Genomic DNA, 26,452 nt, shown 5'->3' with positions numbered 1-26,452 from the left:
TACAGTTTAAAAACAACTTTTCATTAGATAAACTAAATGGCGTGTAATTGTAAACACACAATTAAATTTCCTTGAATACCATTTTGGTTCTCCTAGAATATATTAAAAACCACAATAGACAAAATTGTAAACTAAAGGGCGCATTGCTTCAAATCCACTAATCAAAGCTAACCAAAAAAAAAAAAACCAAAGATAATAATAGATCCAATATGTTTTTATTCCAATAAAATAACAACTCAAGGAACGCTTAAGTTCAAAACCAAAGTTTATTGGCCTAAAATTAAAGTAAAAACCTACATATATACATCTAAGTATACAACAATAAATCTGTCATTTCACATAACGAGTAAAATATATCTGAAAAACCCTTAAATACATTTAAAGTTTGCACTTGTTACCCTTCCTGGTGATATTTATGTAGGGTTGCACCAGAGGGTACATTTCGTGTGAACTCTTAAATACTGTAATGTCATTGATGACGTTGGCACCCAAATCTGGCGTCGGAGTCTCGTTGTTGCCGTCCGCATTGTTATTTGCTGGATCGCCTGCGCCGCCTTCTGCCGTCGATACCACGTGCACCGAAAGCTTTTTGCGACGGTTTGCGTTGTTTTTAAGCATATCCTGCAAAACAGTATTATTAAATTTATGATAATTATTAATATATTTTAAGACAAGTTTAACTGTATTAAGATGGCAAATTAAGTTGGCCTTTTGGAGTATATACAAGTTCGTTATTATTTGATTGATTGGTTTATACAAGTCAGTTCTATAATGATCTAAAAATATGGTGTAGTTTCGATTTAACTAGTACCTCTTAAGACATCAGAGCCCTTGGAACAAAGTTAGAACGTAAGTTTCAAGTCATCCATAGCGCTTTTTCTATACCAAATTTAAATTTTTATATTCGCCATTAGCGTTCATGTGCGCTTTGAACTGAATATTTTTTTTAAACAAAAGGGTACATCACTGATTTTTCTTGCAATAAAAAATATTTTTGAATTCTTTAATCCTTTAGATAATTCTTTCAACCTATAACGCCTAAATATGATTATCCTAATCAAGTGATACTTCTATTAACTATTTTCAGCATTTTTTTGAAGTGTTTCCGGTAAAACGTTTGAACACATGCCTCAAGTACATGTATACATGAATGCATGTATTAAAATTATCAAAAAAAGTAAGTTTTTTTCTTTCAACTTTACCATCCTGCAGTGTAAAATCTAAGACTTTAAGGACATATATTTTTAGGAAAATTTAGATGCCAAGCGAGAACTTAAAACCAGTTATCCCAGTAATCGACTACAAGTGCCTTAAATCTACACAAAAATTTAATAATTTTCCAATTCGAAGGATCAAAGTGTGTCAAACAAAACACATATTAAATGCCTGAAATCTAAAGAGAAAATTTCAAAATTTTCCAGGCTTGAAGGAGTGTGCGAAGAAAAACATTCATAATGATTCTACAGGATGGTCCAGTTTAAATGTCATTAATTTTAATACGTGATAGAGAATTTAAAAAGAAATTTGTAATAAAATTTTTCTCAGAAATGTTTAATAACAAGGTGTTAAGGACCTAAGAATAATTATTTGTTTATTTATCATAAGTTTTAAAATGCCAGCTCAATTTTAATTAAATTTCGTATGCAGTTTATTGTACTTTAAGTTGTCAATTACTAATGAAGCCAATTTTTAAAAAAATTGCCAGTGGAGTAACATACGGAGAGACATGAGCCTTTGTTGCCTCAAATCTGCGAGGTGAAGAAATATTTTTTTTTATGAGAAGTCAACTGTTAGATTCTCCATTTAATTTGGAAAAAAAGTTACTCTTGAAAAATTATGACTTCTTATAAAAAATCGTAGCAGTTCCTCGCAGATTTGAGACAAAAAAGGACCAAGTCCCTCCGTATGTTACGCCACTGGAAATTTTTTTAAAAATTGACTTAATCAGTAATTGACAATTCACTGCAATAACCTGCATGCAAAATTTAATTAAAATTGAGCTGACAGTTTAAAAGTTATGATAAATAGACAAATAATTATTCTTAACCTTAACACCCTGTATCTTTGTTATTAAACATTTCTGAAAAAATGTTTATAATGAAAGTCTATTTCTTTTTTAATTCTCTATCAAGTACTAAAACCCTCTATAGCTCATTTTATCACAATTTGGCAAAATAAATAACTTGAGAGCGAATAGAGTCATAAGCAAGAGTGAACATCTACAAGTTGGCCGGCTCTAAGGACCAAAATGTAAAAGACATTTTTTTTTAATCCAAAATCTTTTTTTTCACAACATAATGAATAATTATTACCTCGTAGAAGTCCAAAATGTCGGTTTTCGTGAGCGTGCGTAAAAAGGCCACCTCCGACTCAGCCCGGTTAAAGTGGTACTGTTGCGACGTGATTTCACCCCAAAACTGGTTGGTTTGGGCCGATAATTGTTTCGGTTTTTCGAGACGGTGGGCGGCCAAAGCTTCTCTATGTCTGTAGATTAAAAAAAACATTGATTAGCATTTTAAAATAATCTGAGATTCGATCCATTTAATTCTTGGTATAAACACAATAAAGCAGGAAAAAATCATTGGAATTTTTGGCCTAATAACCGTTATTGGTGCGTTCCGGTGCTCAAATTTTTTATTAGGGAGGGGGGGGGGAAGTATTTTATTAGTTTGCAAACTGTACTTTATAATATAAGAAAAAAAAAAGATAATAAGTTAAGTAGATATGTGCCATTTGTTGAGCGATTAAGATTCTATTGACATTTTTTAAATTAAGTTGGATTGAATCATATCATTATTATTAGGTGCCAAATTTATACGAATCTCATTCATTCGTCCCGGTAATAAAACTGTTATTTTTGGAAGATGATGTTGTTTAGGAGCATTTTTTACACAAGTACACAAACTGCTATGATTATTTTGTGATATCGATAGATCCTATTTTATTGTTTTAGAGATATTTTGTGACTGTATATCTGAATACGAATTCTGTAATTATTATTGTTCACATTTATACAAGATATAAATGTTGCAATAAAGGTATATAACGAATTCTTCTATTATTGTTCATTAGTATTTTCTTTATAGTTCTTTCAACATAAATTCTAAGAATTCTGGATAGTTGCACTGAAAAATAATGGATAAAATCGTATGAATTTCGAATGACTAGCCTAAAGGTGTATAAAACTGTCTTTTAATGAATTCAAATAAATGTGAATAATTCCTATAGAAACTCAAGATGAATAATTAAAACTGCAATCAATTTCAAATGTTTAATCTAAAGGAGTATAAAATTGAATAAAAATGAAATAAATAGAATGGATAAAACTTTAATGAATTCCAAATGTTTCGCTTAGGAGAACAGGAAAACTTTTCTCCGACTGACTTCAAAGAAATTTGCATAGTTCCAATGGAAATTCCAAATGAATCGGTAAAACTGTAATGAATTTTAAATATGTTACTTAAATTAGTATTTAAACTCTTTTTCTGTTAATAAATCCAACGATATGTGGAGTTTAAAATGAATAATCAGAGGCTTCAGTTGCTTGGAAAAAATTAATTATTTTAACTGCCTCAAATAAATAGCTACATAAGCCAATTGCCTGGAATAAATAAAAAATTACTTAAACTGCCTCAGAAAACTAAGAAATGGCAAATACCAGATATATATCCAGAATTCAGCAGGAAAAAACTATTATGGTTAAACTTCATGTTGGTTAAGCATTTCGTATATTCACCTTAAAAACTCCTCCTCGGTCATCTCGTCTATGTAAGTCCTCATTCCTTTCAAGAACTCCTCGATCCTACCGTCCAAATAGGTGGGATGCCGGTCCGATTGCACGATAATCCTTAATCCCTGTACTCCGTTCGATTTTCGCACTCCGCTAAATACTATGTATCCCAGTTGTTCCTAAAAAAAAATTAAATTAAATTAAAATGATTTTTATACCTAACGAAGTGCACTCACTTTTGTCCTCAGTATATTAAAACAAGGCTCTTGAATCAGCTGGCAAAAAAGTTCCAGTTTCACGTTGTTTTCTCGCGACTGCAGTCCGCATTGATAGTAAACTTCTATGCAAGAGCTTTTGTGAACCTAAATTTTATATGATGAAAAAAGAGTTAATAGTATTTTTGGTCAATTAGTTCAACATTTCGGCACTAATTTGTGTCATCAGCAAAGTTTGCTTAACTTGAAGTTGCTGGCCTGGAAAGGTCTCTTTTGCAATAAAATTGTTGTTTTATAAAATAGACAGCTAGACATAAAATAGTAATTTGCACCTATCGAGTTACGCAATAAAACATTACATTAAATTAAAGTTAATTTTATTGCAAACAATATGGCATAGGGTTGCTTGCGAAAAACCTGTGCATAATCCCGGTTGCCGACTTTTAAAAGTTCAAATTCTCGCGCGGCTTGATGCGAGCGATAGAGAAGTCCGAGAATAATATCCAATGCGATAGACAAAGACACAGCATTACAGCTGTATTCCACTAGTTTATCGAGTGCGCATGCTCTGTGTATGAGTTACAGAAAGAGAGCGATAGTAGTACATGCTAGTAGTAGGAGCATCATCATAGTAAATTAACCTCATTTTGAAAAAAAAAATTAGTAGAACTAAGGCAGATCAAACACAGACGTCTAGATTTAGCAAAATTAAATCTAGCATGCGGATTTTCGGAAAGAAATTTGGGGCACGAAGTAAAAAAATGACCCTCTTTACAAAGAGAGCAAATATTATTTGCACTAGTAGAGACAAAGGCCACTGATGGATTTCTAGATGTATGAGGTTGAGATGAACGAGAAAAATTAAAATTAGAATTCGATGGTCTCGAATAATTTTTTACAGCCCTCTGTATAATATTTGAAGACTGTATAGCATGAAGTTAAGACTCTAGAAAAGAGTAAAGATCTCTTGGACTGTTAGCTGTCCTTTTATTAGCAAAATCAAGCTCAAACCGATTTCTAGTATTATTGTCGATTTTGTATAACAACAAATGAAAAATAATAAAATCCCACTGATCGACAGGATAACGAAGGTTTTTCAATGCTTCTAAATTTTCAGAAAAGGTTCTTAAAAGTTTACTTAAATCTGACACATTAAAATCATTTCTTAAATTTGAAGAAAAGAATATTTCATTCCAAAAATTTGTTGCAATTAACCTGTGATTTTCGTATTTTTTTATTAAAGCATTATAAGCAATGGCATAGTTATCTTCATTGAGAGGCAAAGAGCGAGCTAAAGCCAAGGGTTCATCATCTAAATATTTTAGCAAATATCTAAATTTGTCAATAACAGAAAGCTCCAAGTCATTATGCACACAACTAATAAACATATCAAAAAATGTTCTCCATTCTTTAAAGTCACCAGTAAAGGCCTTTAGACTTAATGGTTCTAACTTTATGCTTTTATGAGCAAGTTGAGAAGCTATAGCATTGACCGAACTGCCTACGAGTTGATTATATAAAGATTTAAACGAATAAAAAACTTTTGCAACACCTGCCCTCAACTCATCCTGCCTCTGAAATTCTTCATCGCCTAAACTCGCCGTCATACCAATTATCGAATTATGTAACTCCAGAAAAGTTTGAAAATCGTTAACAGTGTCATCATACCTAGCCTTAACTTCACAAATTAAATTTTCATCTGTTTTTGCACTTAAAGCCACAGCATAAGATTCCTTTAAACTATTTGAAACAGCGTTTCTCTGGTATGTGAGTCTATTCAACTTCTCGCTTTGGGAGGCAGTTAATTGCGTTGCCATTTTAAATAACAAAAAAAATTAAATCAATAAAAAAAATTGAAGGTTATTAAGTAGCCCCTACTCCGAAAAAAGTAAAATAGGACAAGACGTAAATGTATAGAAGCAATTGTCTTAAGTTAAGGAACTCTTTATACTCAACGCATGTGCAACCAGTTTAATTAAAAAAAAAATTAAATTAAATTGAAAAACCAAATAATAATCCCGTTTTACTATTTATTTACGGCCAAAATCAAAATAAACAGGCCAAACGTAAACAAATAGCTGTCAGTTGCTTGCAAGGAAGTTCAAAATTAAATTAAATCGTTAAGGTTTAGGTTAAGGAAAAAATTATTACGCATCAAAACAAGTAGCAAGAATACTGATAACGTATAAATGTCAAGTACCGTACACCGAATACCTGTAATTGCTATTAAAAAACCTAATAAAATTCGAAGGTCAAATACCTGATACCAGCGAATTTAGTGCCCAAGATTATAATTATGGATTTTAGCGTGACCTTCCATAGATTTTTTATAGTTATTATTTTACTTTTTTATGTAATAAATTTAGCTAATAATCATTTTAATCCAATAGATATTAGGTAAATTGTATGTCTGAACTTTCGAAAACAACAAAAAAAAAATTATTTTTAACAAACGAATTTAAAAGGAAATTTGCCTAATCTTTACCTGGGACCTTCTCGGCATTTCCGTTCTCCGTATATTATAGGAATTCCAGCAACTTATCCGATTACGACAAAGAGAGCCAGGCCACAACGAAAATATTCACTCAGCACGTGCAATATTATAGGCGGAAAAAGCAGTTTTTTGCAGGAATATGTATTTCCAACTTCGAACGACCGTAAAACCAACATTGTTAAAGAAAAGGTGCGAAATTTACCTTAATTGGTGTTCTCTGTCGCCAAAAATTCGGGCGACTATATCCGCTCTCCGTTCCATATATATTTTTGTTGGCGGGGAGCGCCAAATGGTACTGCGAAAGCCTGGTTGACCCAGGCGCAATAAGAATAGGCAAATAACAAATTATAAATAGATTGACGCGATCGCATACATACAATTATTTCCCAAACTATTGCAACAATAAAACAAACATAAATAAACTAAAGGGTATATGGATAATAATACAGGTCATATTTATACGGAACACAGTTTAAATCATGCCTAATTTCTTCCAGACATTAAACCTAATTTCTATCATCTATCAACAATCGAATATTTACCCCATTTTGTTTCTCATACAAATAATGGCATCCATCCTCCAATTTCAGTTCCCTATTCAGTAACAACTGTCGAGGCAACAGCGGTGACATATTATTAGAAGAAGTCAGGGCGTCCTCAACGATTTGCACCATCTGGAGCGCCCTCTCCTTGTTGGCGTTGCCATGAATTAGACACTCTATATGCATCTTGGAGAGGATCTGAGGTATAAAGGCTTCCAGACGATCAATAGTGATTTCTACAATCAACACGTCAATTTGTATCAGTTAAAATTAAAGATTTCTTACGGTCTGTGGAGGCCAACAGCTCCTCCTTGGTCCACGAGTGTTCCGTTAATAAAACCGTCAAATAATAGACCGCGTGCTGGTAGGGCTGTTCCGTCGAAAAGTTTTTCAGGTTTCTAATGTACTAAAAAATGACGGTTTAAGGGGGCTTAATTAGGTGTTTTTCTACTCACATTCTCCTTCCAAATGTTGAATCGTTTCGGGTCGATCTTGAAATTGACCAAGCGTTCCATGATTTTACTGAGCAGGATGTGCTGTTTATTGTTGTAACCTCCAATGCCTAGCTAAGAATTGAAAAAAAAATATTTTCAAAATGTGTGTTATGAATTAAGTAGACCAGTGATTGGCAAAGTGGTCCAGGTGGGGCTCGGCGTTGTCGTGAAAAAAATTGTACGTGAACATATTTTTTGACACTCCGAATTTAGAATTTAGACCTCAAGAGTTAGATCTAATCAAACATTTGTAAGTAGAAGACCATTCTTGTCCAATCAAGTGGAGTGGAAAATATATAGTGGGCATATAGGACCGGTAAGCATTTTCACTGCCAATGAAAATGTCAATATTTTAGTCAAGATTTCGATGACTCCAAAATTTTATTTTTCTTGAGAGAAACACATTAAAATAACAAAAGATACGTCAAAAGAAGGAGGTACAACAAAAATTAACAAAAGTACAATTAAAAGTAAGATTTTTTAAATCTTAACTTACACCGCAATTTTTCCGTAAAAAAACAATGATAAGGATAATAAAATTAACAAATTGGTAAAAGTCTCTGAGAATTATGAGATCGGAAACTGAAGAAAAATGAGATCTAGTAAACGCAGTTTAAACTAAGGCTTTGAACATTGGATCACAATCTATAACGATAAAGACGAAACATACTCGCATTATTATTGAACGTCTATTAATAATTAATCGCAATAGTATTGAACGTATTGAAAAACATCGAATAACTGTAAACAAAATTTTTAAAGATTAAACATAAGCCTAAATTTATTAATACGTCACAGAGATCCCGTCAATTGTCCCCACATAAATTTCACGATAGATTTATCAACCTAAGTAACGTAAACCTTTTTTAAAACGGCGAAGATATTCTGAATTTGGACGTTAAGTTCAACTTTCAGCATTCTAACAGATTTTCAGTGTCTGAACATACTTTAGTAGACTAGGAAAGAATTCTAAAATCAACCCAAACTTGGTGAGAGCTGACATTACTTACTACTAATAAACATTTAAGTCCAAAAAATCAACTCACGACCTATTCCGGCAGGGTGATTCTTTTAAACATAATAAGAAATTTAAAGAACAAATGAAAATACAGGAAAACGACCTTATTTTAATTAAGGCTAATTTTAGGATAAGGGTAATTGTATTGTGATTATGCCCAAATCTGACTATTAGAGTAAAACTAATGAATTTTTGAACTCGGATAATTTTCAAATTTTACCTAATAACCCAACCTATAGAATTCCCATGAACCTCGTCACTTTTACTTTATTGCCTTCCTAAGATTCATAAAGAAAACTGTCCTATTAGACCTGTAGTTTCTTACAGAAATTCCCCTGCCTCAAAACTTTCCTTCTGGTTAACATCGAAGAACTTGTCTAATATTATTATACCTCCAAACTCCTTCCTTGTATCCCTCCCGAGGAATGTTTATTCTATTTCGTATATTTAGTGTTCTTAAATTATAATCTACCTACGCATATTATTTTAAAAATTTGGTCTCTTACAGATACTGTCTTGAAAACTTGTTCGAAATTAATGAAAAGTTTTATTCTCGGAAGCCAGGTCTAACTTGCCACCTTTTCTGGCAGTTTTCATGTCTTTTATTGAAAAGAAAATACCAGAAAGTAACTTATATAAAAGTTTTATTACATGTTAGTTTAGGTACGTGGACGATATTTTCACTATTTTAAAACACCTTAATGCTATTCATAGGTGCATTAAATTTAATAAATAGAGAGTGTATTGGGGTCGTTTACCCTTTTTAGATCTATTGATCAAACAGTAGTTAATACAGATTCATTAAAGTCTGAAATTTATAGAAAGCCTTCAGCAACTGACAATTATTATATATAAGTTATAACCTTTTTCTTCTAACCACCCTTTTGACCAAAAATTCTCAGCATTTAATTCACTTCTTCAACTGACTTTCAAAAAGAATTAAAAAGAACAACGAATATCCTGAAAGTGTCATTAATAAAGTTTATTTTAAACATATATGTAAAACTGATTCGATTGCGAACTGCGTTCCTTAGACGTCGTGACTTTAAGCAATTTGTTAACTTTAGTATCCTTCTCATTGTTTTTCATTTAGTAAACATTTTGTAGTGTAAGCTTTCTAAAAAAATATATGTATACTTTTGACTTTTAATTTACAGTCTGATGATGAGTCAACTCGTCGAAATGCATTACTTTTGACTAAAAGATTACGCATTTTCAGTTGCCGAGAAAAGTCTTTCCGTTCTTCCTAATCCGCTCTAATCACACAGCTTTTGACCGGTTTTGGGGAGCAGGGGATCCCCTCAAACGACTCACATTTGAACCTAAACTTACAATCAATCCATACTTGGTATTAATTAACTCCCATTTCAATCCGGCCAATTCGGCGGCGTAAGCGTACTCGTTTAAGGCGTCCCTGAACAGTTGGACAAACACGTGGGTTAAATTGCAATTTAAAGGGTCCAAATAGGCCATCGGACTGACGAAGTCGAACATCACGTTCGCCTTCGGAAGTAGAAATTTGTCGTCTTGTTTAAACCAGACTCGGGTCAACGGGGTGTCTTGGATTATCGTGGGATGATCCGCAACCTAAAGAGAATTTTAGTAACGGTAAGAATAATTTATAATTTTAAACATAAATTATATTATAAACTTACTTAATGACACATCTAATTTTACTTAACGTAAATCTCACCATTGTACATAAAGGTTTAAAAATTCTATAACTAAGTGCTAATGGTGGGAGATTAAAAAGAAAAGTGTGTGCCCCAATTCCGGTGTTTAATAAAGCTCTAATAATTCCTTGCAGTCTTATAATGCTTTGACTATATTGAGCAGACAGAATAAGTCGGAAAATTCTCTTCTTCTTTCAATGGAAACTCAACCAAGATTGTGAGATTTTTGAATCAAGTAAGAAGAAACGAAAAGTAAAAAGACATATTTCTAAAGTTTAAATGCTCTATAAGGTATATGTAATTTAAATTCTAATTCGGTCAAGGTATATCCCTAAATCTACAACTTTGAATTCTCTATCCAATGTAATGATATTTATTTATTACATGGCGTTAAAATAAACCATTTTTTAAATCTGTAAAAACAAGGAGAACGTGTCAAGAAGTCCGTGGTGGATAGGGACCAGCATTAATCTTTTTACTCAAGAAAATACAGATTGCTTTGCACTCTGTTTAACTGAACATTAGAAGTCCGGAAATGAGCTACCAAATTACAGCATCAAAAACTAAATAAAATTATTGCCTATTGCAGAAATTTACAGCAGTTTTAGAGCTAAACCACGTACCGACATTTCTAGTTTCTATTAGAAATACACATTTTAGTGTGCGGCAAAAAAGTAACTATATAATCAATTTATAAAACAGAAAATTGTAATTTTGTAACAATTGTAATCTTGTAATTGATGTAATTTTAAGTGATTTAGTAGATAAGAATTCTATCCTTTTTTTAGCGCCTGATTTTAATTTGCACTTGTTGACAGAGGCGTATTCTGTTTTTCTATCCAGGTATATTGAGGTCATTTTTAGGTTTTTTTAATAGAGTATCTTCTATAACTTAATACACACGATTATGTGGTAACAACGTATGTTTCATTGACAATATTTACACTAACCTTGACAAAATCTACTGCTACTACTCTATCCTGACAACTAACTTTCGAGACAACCTATCCAAAAGAACTCTTTTAGAAAAGCGCACTTTTAGCGCACATAATAGGGATCTTTTTAAATCTTTACTGTCAAATGTTGATTGGAGAGGCTTGTATCAATGGCACCCATCAAAAATTACTACTTTTAAGTATTATACAAAGGTATAAAAATGCGTATAGGGAAAAAAAGCTTAAGTTTTTGAAAAATATCGTAAAACATTATCTATCAGAGAAGGTTGCAGAATAGTGATAATAAGTCAAACGTTTCCTGGAAAAATCAGGCAAATTCATTCAAAAGAAATAAAACAAAATTAAGCAATTTTTCCAGGTAGTTTAATTAAAATAGAAAATCAACTCACTTTTGTTCAGTTCAAACAAAAATAATTTTTTTTTTAAATGTGCAACTCTCAGGAAGATCCCAGAAGGTCTGTCTCGAGATGTGAAACATTGTCTGAATCAATTAATGTTGAGAAGTGTCATTGGCCCCTTTCTTTTCCTAGTTTATATTAATAGGCTACCTAGGGCGTGATTAGTGACTCGTCCAGCTTAATTTTGCAAATAACTGGAACAGCCTGATTTGGGATAAAATACCAAAAAGCAGATCAGACATTGAATTAGGCTCAGAAGTAATTTAGTGGCAACAAACTACTATTAAATTGTGACAAATTAGTCTTCCTATGTTTTCGAACCATTCAATCTAAAGCTCAATACCCAGAGACCGTCCCTGTTTTGTCATAGGATCTAAAACTGCCTAAATCGGTTCGCTTTCTGGGGATTAACATTGATTGTTACTTAGATTGGGAAAAACAGATAAAACAAGTTTGCAAAAAGCCGTAACTCTGCTTGTTTTTTATTAAGCGCATTGAGGAACTACCTGCATAAAAAAGATGGCAACCTATCATGCTAATGTGTACTTTATCTTACGGTACGGGGTTATATTCTAGGGTGGAGCTGTGAGATGGTCTGAAGAATTTGTGATACAAGAGATTTATGTAGAGCAAGGATTAAACATTTAAACTTATTGACATTTCCAGAAATATTTAATAATTTTATTAAATTTAAACATTTTTGAAGCCTATGGATCTGTAGTTAAATTTATCGAATGCCTTTCAGAAATCAAGGTTCAATAAATCATGGATGCTGTCAAAACCATTCAGGTAAATTAACAAATTAGATACTTCGCAGTGTCCAGATAAGAGTCTTGTTTTAATTATGAATATCAAATCATAATTTGTTAAGAGACATGCATAAAAGGGATTATGTGAACTCCATCTGGTTCATACAATTCTTGAGCGTTTAGTGATATGGAGTGAATATTTTCACACTAATCCTACCATCAAGAAAGCATGGTTGATACCTGTATATAATACCTAAGATTAAAGAGTTCCTAATAATCAATCTAAGAACTTTTAAGCTCATAATTCTTAAGAATAGCAAAAATTTGCTTAAGAAAAGTGGTCGAACCAAAACTGCCTAAGCTATCCAAATCTTAAATGTAAAACGAGGTTTTTGCCCTTAAATCCATCCTCAGGAATTCCATAGATGTGTAAAATAACTATTAAAATGTACGCAGTAGTTCTCAAGTTATGATCGAAAATGTCTACTAATGAAGAAAAATCTTAATTCCTGGCTCCTGGAACTTTGTTGACAAAATTCCTTTTAATTCTTAGAGTTTCTGAGGTTGATATATAAAAATTATTACAAAAAAAAAGGTTCTTTCTTTATCTAAAATCCTTTAAAGAAAATTCCAATTACCTCATTAAAATTAAATCCCAAAAAATGTGAATATTTGGTAAGAAAATGAGTAATAAAAAGTTCGACAAAAACGGGCAGTTTTCCACTTAAATCCTTAATCTCTAATGATATTTTGCCGTGAAATCCATCCTCAAGAATTTTTCTATAGCAGTGTCAAAAAAGCCGCAAACTATTTTAAGGACCTCCTGAGTTAAGGACCGCCCTAAAATGTTCTCTAACCAATACAAATCCTGCAAAAATCCAAAAAAATATTCCACGAAGATTACTCGAATATGAATTATGAGAAGGTAGTTTTTTTTGTTGACATGAAGCTTCCACTTTGTTTATGCTATAGGTAACTCCGATTGAATGGTAATCACCCCATTGAGAGACAGATGCCATCGCACTCTCCAAACTCAAAAACTAGTAAAGATAGAGATTTGACAATTGGTGTACGAATTGTTCAGTTAATTTTATTAGACACCTGTATCAGCGTTTTTTAATTGATACACAAAATATTAAGAAAATTTGAATTTTTGTGTAAAAATTTTTTTTTGCCAAAACCTCAAAACCACTAAAGATAGAAATTTAAAAATTGGGGTACTCAATTAATTTCATTAACAAACAAATTCAATGAATAACCCTTACAGGTACAAACTCGTTCAAGAATACATTAAAGGCGCGTTACAAAATCCCCAACACCATCAACATTATTAAGACAGTAAAATCCATTCCAATTAACAGGAATATTAATTATAAAATTAAAGCCTCACTGAGATATTTAACTAGTATATATGTATATCTCATAAAGGGTATAATTAAAACAAGTTTAATAAATATGTTCTTACCGAATCCTCCTGCTTGTACAATGTAAAATCGTCCGGAATAAACTCGTTTTTGTCAGGCAGCCGAAATTCGTCACATAAGCCGCAAGTTTCCCACATCTGTAACCGATAAAAAGTTACAATAGTTGCACGCGAATGTATTTAAAAAAATGCGACCTTTAAAGTCTCTTCGGGAAGCTTCACTTGGTTGTATTTGGTGCCGTACCAGGGCTCCGTTTCGGAGCAAATGTTCTCAAAAGATTTCGCTATAGCTGCTACTCTATATATGCAACAAAACAAAATAAAAACCGTGAACAATCGATTTACTGATTACCTACTCACCTGATTTTCTTAGGTGTGAAATTGCTCCAGGCCTTTTCGATCAAATCGGGCCTCCACTCTTCCAACAGGTAACTGCCACATAGAACATCTTCTAACGGGTAATGCTACAATAATTTATAAGTATTTTTTAATAATATATTTTATGATTTACCTGCAAATAATTGACTATATTTGAGATGTACGACCTGGGGGACTCTTTATCCTTAAACCGGAACACCATATTAGCGATATCCCGGTTCTCGTCTTGGACCCACTGTTGAGGCGTCTCTTTTTTTAACATATTTAAATACTAAAATTAAAAAACAATTTAAAAATTTAGTTTCAAATGTGAGGCTATTGTTGATCACCCTCAATGAACAAACTTGGATCATTAGCCATAAGAGATTAATTTAGGAAGATCTGTTGGGTGAATTATAAAGTGGGAATTACCCTGGTTTAATACTTTTAGCACGATAAAGACAGAAGTAATAATAATAATAATAATACTTCTTTATTTGCTCATATACATCCAACAGCTTAGCATCGTCAAAAAGTATAGACTGTCAAACGCCAATAATACAGTGCATAAAGAGACATTAATGTATCAGGATTTTACCTACATAACATAGCAAACAAAAAACTTACATTTTGTTCACAATCAAAAGGCATCTAAAATTTTAGACAGGAAGAAAAACAAAATACAATTTTTGTTCGCATCAGAAATGCTCACTAAGTATACATGAAACATTTGTTATATAGGTATGAAAGTATAATATTCGATAAATTTTGATAGACTAGGTTAAAGACTATTGTAGACTTCGTCCCATGAGTATAGACAGATCTCCAAAATCAGGTTTTTCGTTACTTGCTTAAATCCATTTAAATGTAGTTGTTTTCTGGTTTCGGGTATTGCATTAAAAAGTTTTATGTAGTAAACGTATATTCACCTGAAATGTTAGCGTAACGATATCGTTAATATGCTTCATCCCCTCTTCAGTTATATCCACATTAACCCCAAACAAGCTGAAACCTCTAGAGTTGGTTCTTTGGCCGGCCACCAGTTGGTTGGACCATCCGCGTGCCTTTAGGGCCGACAACAGACTGCCGGGGCCCTCGTGTCCCAATAGATGGCTTATATAGTTTGTAGGCTAAAAAGTCGATTTGTGCAAATTTAGGAGATATTAAACACAGTTATAAGTATATATAAGATGACCGAACTTTTGTCATTTAAAAAAACATAGAAATTTAATAATTTGAAATTCGCGGCTTTGGATTCTTGACATTAATGACGTTGATAGTGTTTGCTAATGGCTTTACGAACTTTAAGCAGTGTTGCCAACACAGCGGATTTCCCGCTAGATTTCGAGGAAAGTGGACGGCGATTTTTTTAGCGGCATAAATGCTCCCATTTACCTCAATAAATTTCGTCATATTTATTAATAATGCCGTCGTATTTTATACTTAAAAAGATCCGCTCGATTAAATAATTTAAGAAAACTCTGGGCCATGTTTATTTATTTATTAATGACATAACCACGTCATTATAATTGAGGTATCTCAATATGATGCTCCCTCTGCCTTGGAAACTAAAAATGACTGGGGAATCCCAGAATGGAATGGGGAATTGATTAGGTTGTTGATTGTAGTTAAAGTGAATAAGTAGATAACGTGAGTTACACTACTTAGTGTTATGTGTAATTAATGGCAAGATTTAATTTCATTCTATAAAGTTAGTAGGGAATGTAAACAAACTCATTAGTACCCATCCTTTTGCTTTATTTATATGTGTAGTATTTATGATGTTATACACATAATAATTAATAATGATTTTTAGATTGCATAAAATGTCGAAAAAGTAGAATCAATGATATGAATGAAAGGTCCAAATTTGAAGCACTGGTTGACTTTAATGCAATCTACTGCTGCTAAATTGTGCCTTTTTTGTAGTAACATATTTCTGTGTATTCTAAGAAGAAGAAGGAGAAGAAGATTAATTTCTTTCAGACTATTGGCATAAATAAAAAAGACGAAATGAACTGCCTGTAAAAAAAATTAATTTTGTCTTCTAGGCAGTTGAGGTTCTGAAGAAGAACGACAAGAAAAATTGGTGTAAAAAATTCCATAATTTCTTCCAGACCATTAAAGAAGAAGACATGTAGTATAAAATTAATGAACTATCTTTAAAAGAAACATCAATAATTTCCTCCAGGCAGTTGAGGTTATGAAAGAGAAAGACAAGAAGACCTGATGCCTATAATAATAGATACACTGCTTAACTGCCTGTAAGAAATTCGTTAATTTCTTAAGTACTTAAAAAAGAGAAAGAAAAAGAAATGGAGTATTATGGAGGAAATGGAAATTAATGATCTGGAAAATAAAAATCAATCATTTCTTCCAGGCAGTTGAGGTCCTGAAGGATAAAGACAAGAAGAGCTCTATTTATCTGTTAATATCCTTCATTCTACTTAAAGAAGAAGAAGAAGAAATACCGGATAAAATTAACGAGTCAATAATTCATAATCATTCTGATCAATAATTTCTTTTAGGTACTTAAAGAAAAAAAAGAGCAGTAACTAAGGATCAATAAGTCATTTTATTTTGTTCCTACTGGCTTGGAAGCACTAAAAGAGGTAATATTAGATATTAAAAATAAAATAAGGAAAATGGGTTGTCCATTATATTGTATTTAAGTATGCCTGATCATGTTTTGGTTCAGGTTAATCATCTTTCATTGGAATCTGGTGTGTTTTCTTCCTGCCTTAAATCTTAATTGAAGGTGGAAATATTTGGATCATCCTATTCAGCAGTTCAGACATATATCTGTGCTGTTGAATATTTGAAAAATTGTTAAAACACTTTTACTTTATTAATATTTATTCTTTTACTGTAGATTTTGATTGTTTTATTTTTACTTGAACTATTTTATATTTATTGTTGCTTTGTCCAGAAGACTTTTGATAATAAAGTTCATTTAACTTTGACAAGTGCAACATTCAAATTTGGCGGGTTTTTTAGCCTGGACAGCCCTACTCTTGACTTGTGACGTCATACTGTCACTTTTCACACTGAAAAGCTCTCTGTCATTTTCATTACATAACCTCTAAACCAAAATAAACAGTAAATATTTAACAGAAAAAAATCGACTCAATGGAATGCCAAGACGAATATTCCCATCCTAACCCGGGCCTAATGTACTTTCCGCGAAGTTTCCCAACAAAAGCGGTAGAAACAACTCTAACGCAAAGTCACATTTGTTGTACCTGCACCGACACTTGTATCGAAGGACAGTGTGCCTGTTTGAGACAAAGTGGCACTTTCTACGGTTATTCTTGCATTACAGACTGTGAAACGTATTCTATAATGTATAAAAACGTTAACAGGCCTACGTACGAGTGTAACGAACAATGCGGGTGCATCAATAAATTTTGTGGCAACAAACTGATTCAATGTGGACCGAAAACGGGGCTCCTGGTACGTACTTGTGACAATCCTATGAAGGGCGAAGGGGTTTTCACGGAAAAAAACATAAAAATGGGCAGTTTTGTGTGCGAGTATGCTGGAGAAGTGATTTCAGAAACTGAGGCATCTTTAAGGTATAAAATCAATGCTCAACATAAGAGGATGAATTACATATTTTGTGTTGACGAGTACTTTGGTGAAAAAAATGTAAAAACTTTTATAGATCCCAGTGTGTATGGTAATATAGGGAGATACGTGAATCACAGTTGTGACCCAAATTGCTTTATGGTTATAGCAAGAATCAGTGACAATATTCCAGTTTTAGGCTTGTTTGCTTCTAAAGAAATTGAGGCGGGAACAGAATTGTGTTACGATTATGGCATACAAGATAGACTTGATGATGTAAGTGCAGAAAAATTGAATATGACAAGGTGTTTGTGTGGTAGTGACATCTGTAAAGGATACTTACCTTATGATACAAGAATTCTATGATAAAAAAGAAACATTAGTTCAATTTTAGGTAAATTATTTAGTTTAGAGCAATTTGTGGTGATATTGTACAGTTAGTTGAATTTTAGGTTAATAAACTAAAAAAAAAAATAGGTAAAACCTACAATAGGTTTCATTTATTCTCAGGTGCAACAAACTTTAGAACATTAAAAGGCCTTTTAATGTTCTAAGCAAAAAACAGTGGTGGAGGTCAAAGATGTCATTAAAAGCTTTAAGTCTTATTTCCCCCCCATTTAAAGTCATTTTTTATAAATTTAAAGTAATTTGTTGTATGTGCCAGAGAATTATTGAAAGTCATTTTTCAATTGTTCCAGGCATTATATGTCAAAAAATCACTCCAAAATCCTGGAAAAAGTAAATACATATTCCCACCTTTTCCACCCTTTGGGATTGTTTTTCTATAATTTCCAGATATTTCACCCAATTTTTGGTCTCTCAGTAATTGATAACATTCATTTTTAATTTTATAGTAGATACAGTTATAAAGTTTTAAAATTACCAAATTATTACCTGCATAAACAGCAAATGAAGTAAATTGGTACTCACCGCAGATTTATAGTACTGAGTATAATCATCACATGGAAACACTATATTTAAATTCCTGACATCTTTTACTGGGGTTATGTAAGTGATTGTACACATTTGGTCTTCTCTGAACGGGTGTTTTTCCCATCTTTCAGCCTCAATATTTTTGTTTTCTACTGAAGAAAACAGATCAAGGACTATTGTTTCTAGTTCGTCTAGTGATTCTGAAATTCCAGTTTTTTATAGATGCAATGTGTATCACAAATATATTATACTCTATTTCAGAAGTGTGTAGAGCAATAAAACCTCATTAGGTATGCAAAAGTGGTACCTGGTGATCCACCAATATTTTATGCCACTACCTTAGTTGGGTATTAGTTTCAATGTAAAATTCTTTCTTTTCGTTGATTGCAGGTAGTGCCACCTGGTTTTGGGTCAATTTATGAGTTTTGCCCATTGTTACCCACTGATAAACATTGAAAACGGTTCGCCAAAGGCGTGCAACTGGGACTTGTTTTTTACCTTATAATTAATGTACTTAAATGCTATTTTATTTTAGAAAGTTGCTTTTGTTTAAATGGAATAATATATTTTTTTCACAAATTTATTGAACATAATATGTAGAGTAAAACAGTTGAAAATGTCACTTTTGGATCTGGCACTTTTTGAACAGTGTATAACAATTTTAAATTATAATAGATTGTAGTCTTCTTCGTCATCTGACGAACTGTCATCACCTCTTGACATTATAATTAAAGGATCGACTGTCTGATCGATGAGGTTGTCAAGATCCCACATTTTGTCCTCTTGCTTAATTACATGCTGGACTGCTTTTCGCCAATTCTCTGGTGTCGCTTCCGTAATGGCTTGATCAAACAGTAGCTTAACATCTTTCATTTTAAAAGTCGTGTTTTGTCTTGCTACAAATCCTTTTACCTGCGCCCATATCAGTTCTATAGGATTTAGTTCGCAATGATATGGCGGTAAGCGCAGTACAGTTATATTATATTTTTCGGCTATATCTTCCACGGCGTATTTCATGAAACGAGTTTTGTGTAAGTTTGCTATTGCCAGCAGTTCTTTTTTTATCGAATTTGCTTCAAACGCAATACCTTTTGCAATCAGCCAATCGATAATTTCTTGCTTTCTCCAACTTGAAGTTGGCGTCTTCTCTATTCGCCGTGAATGATAGCTTGCGTTATCCATAACCACCACCGAATTAGCCGGAAGAAATTTTATCATTTCAACAAAATAGTCCTCGAAAACGTCTGAGTTCATGTCTTCATGGTAATCTCCTGTGCGAGTCGACTCAAAGGTTAGCAGACCTTCTTTTAAAAATCCCTCTTCGCTTCCAATATGTGTGATTATAAGTCTTTTTCCTTTTCCCGAAGGTACTTTAATACCCGTAGACAGGCCTTCTATGAAAGTTTGGCGAGCACTGGTTATATTTTTGTCTTGCCACATTTTTTGGACTATATAACCTTCGTTAATCCACGTCTCATCAAGATAAAAAACTTTCTTTTGCCCCCTGCGGTACTGCTTGATACTTCTCAAGTATTGTCGTCTCCAACAAACAATTTCGTCGCTCTCCAGTAAAAGTGCTTTGCGGTTATGCTTTTCCCAGGCAAAATCCATATTTTTTAAAGTTTTCCATAAAAGTTTTCTACTTATCAACGGAATACTGTCATCTCGGCCAAGCTCCATTAAAATTTTGTCTAGGGTGGGTATTTCCTTTTTAAAATAAAAAGAGTGAACTTTTCTTCGAATTATACATTTAGCATTTTCATCAAGGACTTTTGTAGGTCGTCCTGGCTTTTGCTTGGGAGATTCCACTTGACCTGCTACTTTTCTTTCCCGCATTTTGAAATTTCAACAATTTGAAAATGGTGGACTTTCCAATTCCACTCATTCGAGAACATTTTTCAACAATTTCTTGCACAGTAAAACTAGGGTAATCGTGTTTTATGCAATGATGTACATTTAAAATAATAACTTTTTCACTCAGCCATAGTGGAGAATTTTTAGTACATCTTTTCGTTGGACTGAATACCTCCATTTTTTAAATATTGGGATAATAATATTGTGATTACACTACAGCGTAGCAGTGACTACTAACGTTTAATAATAATAAGCCTTTAATAATAAGCCTTTATTTCCAACAGGCAACTTGCCCAATAACAGGAAACAGTTGCAAAACAATGAAAAATATAGTTAAAAAAAAAAAAACACACAAACAAACCTAAAAGAATGAAAAGAAAAAGAGTAAAGTAAAGTCACATTCTCAAAAGTTATCCAAAGAATTAGAACAAATAACTATTAATATGATATAAAAACCCAATTATAAAAGTTTAACAAGATAATCACATATTCAACAAAATTAAATTAAATTAAATTAACTGCAATATACCTACTAACTATAACTTAAACACATGGGTCTTAATCCCAAGAGTAATGATCCACCAAGATATCGACAATCACATGAACCGGAGAGAAATTTATATCGCACATGTGACAGATCCGATTAAATATAGCGCGTATTGTATATAGTGGCGATTTCAACAGGATGTTAGTATGAGGCCTTGGCAGAAAGAATGTTAGGGGATGTCTAGCATTAAGCCTAGGCACCATGAAACGTACACCGGAAAGAAGTACAGGACTATCAATGAATCCATTCAGTAACCCATGCAGGAATTTTACAGAGAAGATCATTCTTGTAATGGATGTAGATTGAAGCGTTCCAATAGTTGCCGATGATCAAACCCTCTTACCGGATATATGCCATCCTGCCTGAAGGCCAAAAACTTAGCAAATCTACGCTGAACAGATTCAAGGAGACCAACATGATTCTGATAGAGCGGGTTCCATATAATGCAGCCAAACTCCAGTTTTGATCTCACAAAGCAGCAGAAAAGCAGTTTTAATGTAGACTCCAAAGTAAAACTCTGAGAACTTCTAATTATGAACCCAAGCCTTCTCAGGGCTGACTTGACTATGTTATTGAAGTGTGGAACGAATGTAAATTCAGAGTCAAAGGTTATACCAAGATCAGTAATTTGCTCTAATCTACTCAAAATAGTATCATTAATAAAGTAAATAAAATTTAAGGGTGTTTTTGATCTAGAGTAACTGACGACACTACACTTAGCCGCATTCAAGCCTAACCTGTTAACAGCGCACCATACCTCCAATGTATTTAGACAGTTCTGAAGAAAAACACAATCCTCCAAACCATATACATTTAAATATAGCTTCAAATCATCGGCAAAAGCCAGCCTATGACAAGTGAGTGACTCAATCAAGTCATTTATAAAAAAACTAAACAGGAGCGGACCCAGGTTCGAGCCCTGTGGCACACCCGACGTTACGTTAAAAAGTTTCGATTTAAAGCCCTCATATTCGACATATTGAGATCTACCAATCAAGTAGGAATGAAATAAATTAAATAATCTCCCTGAAAAACCATACTGAGTTAATTTATGCAGCAAAATATAGTGATCTATCCGATCAAAGGCTTTTTGGAAGTCGGTATAAATAACATCGACTTGAGTAATAACATCAAGTGATTCACAGATGTGACTAGACAGACAGGATAAGTTAGTAACACAAGATCGCCCGCTAAAAAAATCCATGCTGGTCTACAGAGATGAGTTCTTTTGCGTGACTAAATAGCGACCGATTCAGGATAATTTCGAAAAGTTTTGAGAAGTTACAGAGTTAAAATATGATTTAAAAGTATTTATAGTCTGTATATATTGCCTGACCCCATTTTTGCATGTTACCAAGCTTTAAAAGATAGGTACCTATACAAAAGGATTAAAAGTATTTATTTAGTATTTAATCTCTTTCAAAATAAAGGCATTTAATCCGTGAAAATTAAATTCATAAATATTATAAGTACCTGCGCCTATGAACTACCACGAAATGTAGCCAAACAGAACGGAATTCCCCAGTTTATTGCTCTATACACTTCTGAAATAGAGTATAATAATAACAGTATATTAAATTAAAAACATATGGTACAAACAACATTATCACAGCTAATGAATGCAAACTTTTATGGAAGCAATTTTTAAAAACACATCAATAAAATGGCTATAAATGACATGAGGTTATCTTTGATATATTATGCAGAAATGAGATTAAGGCTTTGAAATGAACACCTGAAAATAATGATGATTCATCACAAGGTTCTAAGAAAACCCATTTATGGTGATTGCAAATCACTGATTAAAGTCCACTCAGTACAAGAGTTTTCTATAAAAAGTATAATTGACTTACCTTTTCCTAATACAGCCAAACACATAATATTAGATGAATACCACTTATTATGAAACTTTAAAAGTTCATCCCTCACACTAATCCCCTTCTCCTTTAATACAGTACTTAAAGTGTAAGTATTACCAGTCCCAAAAGTGTTATAAGCATGCTCAGGATCACACAAATGCTGATCCAACTGATTAATCCTCCACACATCACTTGGGATATTTTTATCATGCTCAGAATTCACTGCATTAATCTCCCTTTCTGTGGCACTTTCAGTAAATAAGGGAGATACAAAAAACTGGGCAAATCTACAAAACCAACACGGTCATTTAATAATGAATCAAACTAAAACCCCACCTGTCCAGGGCCTCTTTTAAGTGCTCAGGCACAATATCGAAATAGTACATGGTGTGGTCCATGTAAGTAGCCGCATTGCTACTACCCCCATGCTCCTGTAAGAACTTATTATAGTCATTCTCATTGGGGTACTTTTGAGTGCCTAGAAAGAGCATGTGTTCACAAAAGTGAGCCAGACCCTTGACTTCTTTGGGGTCACTTAGAAAACCCACATTTACATCCATGGCTGCTGCAGATTTGTCTGTGTTTGGATCACTAACTAGCAACACTTTCATCCCTAGAAATGTGTTAATACATATACATTTTTGCTTGATGTTCCACAGTTAAGTTTTAAGAATTAAAGACAAAAATTGTGTGCAGATCTTTATATTTTCAATGTTGTATGAATAAGGCACTACCGAATAAATTTGTAGGTTATGATTTATTTTATGAAAATTTCTGTGTGTAAATACATTTTTTTATTTAAATCACGGATTAATTTGATAAATGAAATGATGTAAAACAAATATCTGTTTCTTACCATTTTTAAGCTCTAATCCCCTATAAACTCGACTATCTTCCTGTGATTTGGTGATATTATCCACCCTACGAATAAGAAGCTCACTCGCATTAGACATTTTAGAGTTTGATTTGCCCAAATGCGTTACGGTGCTAAAAACGGTACGTCCAAGGTAATTCCTAGTAACTTATTAATTTTAAACCTTCAAAACAGTACTTACCTGTAAAAAGAGACTTTTTTAAGGCTTCTTACTCTACCCCTGGCGAACGTTTTCAGTAGGAGCCTTGTGGGATATAAAATCTGCATTCAGCCGACGGTATTTATTTATGGCAGATTAATAATTGTTATTTAACTTATTAGGTTATTAGAGAATTCCTTATAAAATTATGTTGAATTGTTTTTTTTTTATAGAAAAAAATCGTTTTGACGTTGACAGTGACATTTATTTATTTGCGACGTTGTCAGAGATGTCGTTAAATATAAGAAATACGTTCAGTTAATATTAGGCTACAGAAATGTTTCATTTCTCCGTTATATACCTACAATAAATTGCACCAAATAACTTACGCAAAAAATTTATACGATAATGATACTTTTCTCATTTAAGAAAAAACTATATAGAAATTTAATTTGAACTTAGCGGTATTTTATTTAGGCCTTGACGTAAATGACGTTGACACTTTTGCCTAATGACGTTAGAAACACTAAATTTTAGTAACGAAATTAACATTAGTGAGAGAGAAATCTTGGATTTGAAGAAGAAGATTGCAGTCTTTACGTAACCTTGAACGTATTTTATTAATTTAAAAGGTTAAATCTCTTTCAAAGCAATTTATCTTTAAAGAAACTTGGCAATCTCGCTAAAACATATGGTCAATGACTTGTCACATTCATAGAGAAATAATATATGGGAATGAAGCCACGTTGCCACGTTTTAAAAAAATCGGTAAATATGCGAAATTCATTTACGTCATTGTTGTAGTCCATTCACAACCAATAGGCCTAACATAAAAGAAACTTGATAATATTGAAGCTGTTTCTTTAAATATATGTCCAAGATTCCTGCTATAGGCCTTGGAGATGACCCATTCTAGGTCAACTGATCAACTTTTACTCCGCTGTTAACAGCCTACATAGATTAATGTACATCTTTAAGTCCAATAGATGAGTGTGAATTCTGAGTTAAAACTAAGTTAATGTTCAAGCTATGATGGCATTCTCCCAAATGACTTATCAGTTATAATTGATTTGGCTGTTGTCAAAGGCCTTGAAGATGTTCAGGAAGATCACATCCATGTATACGCTTGGACGTTTTAATATTTTGCTATACTTCAGAAATTTTTCCCTCTAAAGTCTAATTTGGCACCCAATTTATCAAAATTCAAACAGTTCAACGAAAGGTTTTAAAATACAAAGCGTATAAGAGGGATAGTATAGAGGGTACTGGATCATTCTGAACTACTTAATAGATTTATGATGGATTTCTCAAAGGTGAAGCACCTTTATGCAAAGCAAAATGGAAGCCAGAAGTTCTTTCTACTTCAAAATGTTTATTTTCAATTAATCTTATCTATAATTTCGTATATTTTTATTAAGTTTTATGTCTTTTAAATGATTTTAACAATTTTTTTTATTTTATGACTTACTATTATAGTTCTCCCTTGACAAGTGTGTAAAAATAGAAACGCCTCGGGATTAATTAAAAATTTATTTATTAATCACAGTATCAACAACCAAAAGCCATACTTACAGATACCAACCTAAAATAAGGAGACAAAGTTTACTAATCTAATAGGGAAAAAATAACTAAAAACTAAAGTAAAATGTACCAACTAATTCATATCGGATATCTACAAAATACACATATTAAAATAATAAGGTAACACTCGAAATTCCTTTACAAGAGAAAGAAAAACGGGAAGTTATGTTGATTTAAGTTTATCCGTGAGTTTCCTAAATTGATTGAGGCTATTAGATATCTGAGGCATATCAATTAAAATGATAGCAGAGTTTATAGGTATATTGGTGAGTTTTTATTAAGGTTTGTACGTGGATACGCTAAATAAAACATTTTGGAATTACGAGAATTTAATCTGGTTATGGCAAAGGGGAGTTGACGAAGAATGTCAGGACAATCAATATTATTTTTCAATATTATATAACAAAAATATCTTAATTCTCCTCGCACTCAAAGAGAGCCTGTCAAACACCGACAATAAGTGTTCATTTTCGCTACCTCTAGTGGTATAAACACCAAATTTCCTTACACTTCAGAAACCTCCTTTGCATCCCTTCAATCAGACCTATGCAAACCTTATATAGAGGAGACCAAACTTTAAGAATGGCAAAACAAAGAGATGAATGATAAGGTCCTTGGTGGTTCTAGCAATAAAACTGGAAATCTTTTGGGCACTCTCAATCTTGAACAAAATGTGAGAATAAAAAGATAAATTAATATATCAAGTCTGTTTGTTCGGTTACTCTTTCCAGTTCAGCCTCATTAACTGAACGCAATAGAGTTACTATTGAGGGTAAATGTGAATCAAGCACACTTACTGACAGTTAGCATCATCAGGGAAATCATTTTTTAAGTTGTGACAATCTTCAATGCAGTCAATCTGTAAAAAACACCTAAAATCATCAGCAAATAGAAAACCCTTTGCTATTTTAATGTTACGTATTGAGCCTTTAATGGCTACCAAAAATAAAAGGGGATCAAGGTTGGAACCCTGAGAAGCCCCAGAGGTGCTCTTAAAGATAAATGACCTAGATCCCTTAATATCAACGTATTGATATCTCTGGTTTAAA

At 32.8% G+C, this 26,452-nt stretch overlaps 1 protein-coding gene across 1 annotated transcript; it reads right to left on the bottom strand.

The window, feature by feature from the left end:
* Positions 1–193: 193 nt before the first annotated feature.
* Positions 194–24,182, bottom strand: LOC126736275 (insulin-degrading enzyme). Its single transcript, XM_050440554.1, has 18 exons — positions 23,865–24,182; positions 23,666–23,796; positions 23,146–23,422; positions 22,804–23,096; positions 18,547–18,749; positions 14,979–15,179; positions 14,204–14,341; positions 14,053–14,156; positions 13,888–13,990; positions 13,735–13,830; positions 9,826–10,080; positions 7,437–7,547; positions 7,267–7,387; positions 6,982–7,217; positions 3,967–4,092; positions 3,737–3,909; positions 2,313–2,484; positions 194–621 (listed from the first exon to the last, which is right to left on the bottom strand). The coding sequence occupies exons 1-18, from the start codon at positions 23,948–23,950 to the stop codon at positions 379–381; spliced, it is 3,069 nt and encodes a 1,022-aa protein (XP_050296511.1). The 5' UTR covers positions 23,951–24,182; the 3' UTR covers positions 194–378.
* Between the last annotated feature and the right edge of the window lie 2,270 nt (positions 24,183–26,452).

Source organism: Anthonomus grandis, chromosome 5, assembly GCF_022605725.1.
Source record: "Anthonomus grandis grandis chromosome 5, icAntGran1.3, whole genome shotgun sequence".
In the NCBI taxonomy this organism is placed as follows: domain Eukaryota; kingdom Metazoa; phylum Arthropoda; class Insecta; order Coleoptera; family Curculionidae; genus Anthonomus; species Anthonomus grandis.
The sequence above is the reverse complement of the archived record's forward strand: the minus strand, read 5'-3'. Positions and strand labels throughout refer to the sequence as shown.

What these genes read in the sequence shown, in the direction of transcription:
- LOC126736275 (XM_050440554.1), bottom strand. Translation starts at nt 23,950, where the DNA reads ATGCAGATTTTATATCCCACAAGGCTCCTACTGAAAACGTTCGCCAGG. An exon ending in AAAAAAGTCTCTTTTTACAG is followed by an intron (nt 23,797 to 23,864) that starts GTAAGTACTGTT and finishes TACCGTTTTTAG; the next exon opens with CACCGTAACGCATTTGGGCA. An exon ending in CTCAGTACTATAAATCTGCG is followed by an intron (nt 15,180 to 18,546) that starts GTGAGTACCAAT and finishes TCGACTTTTTAG; the next exon opens with CCTACAAACTATATAAGCCA.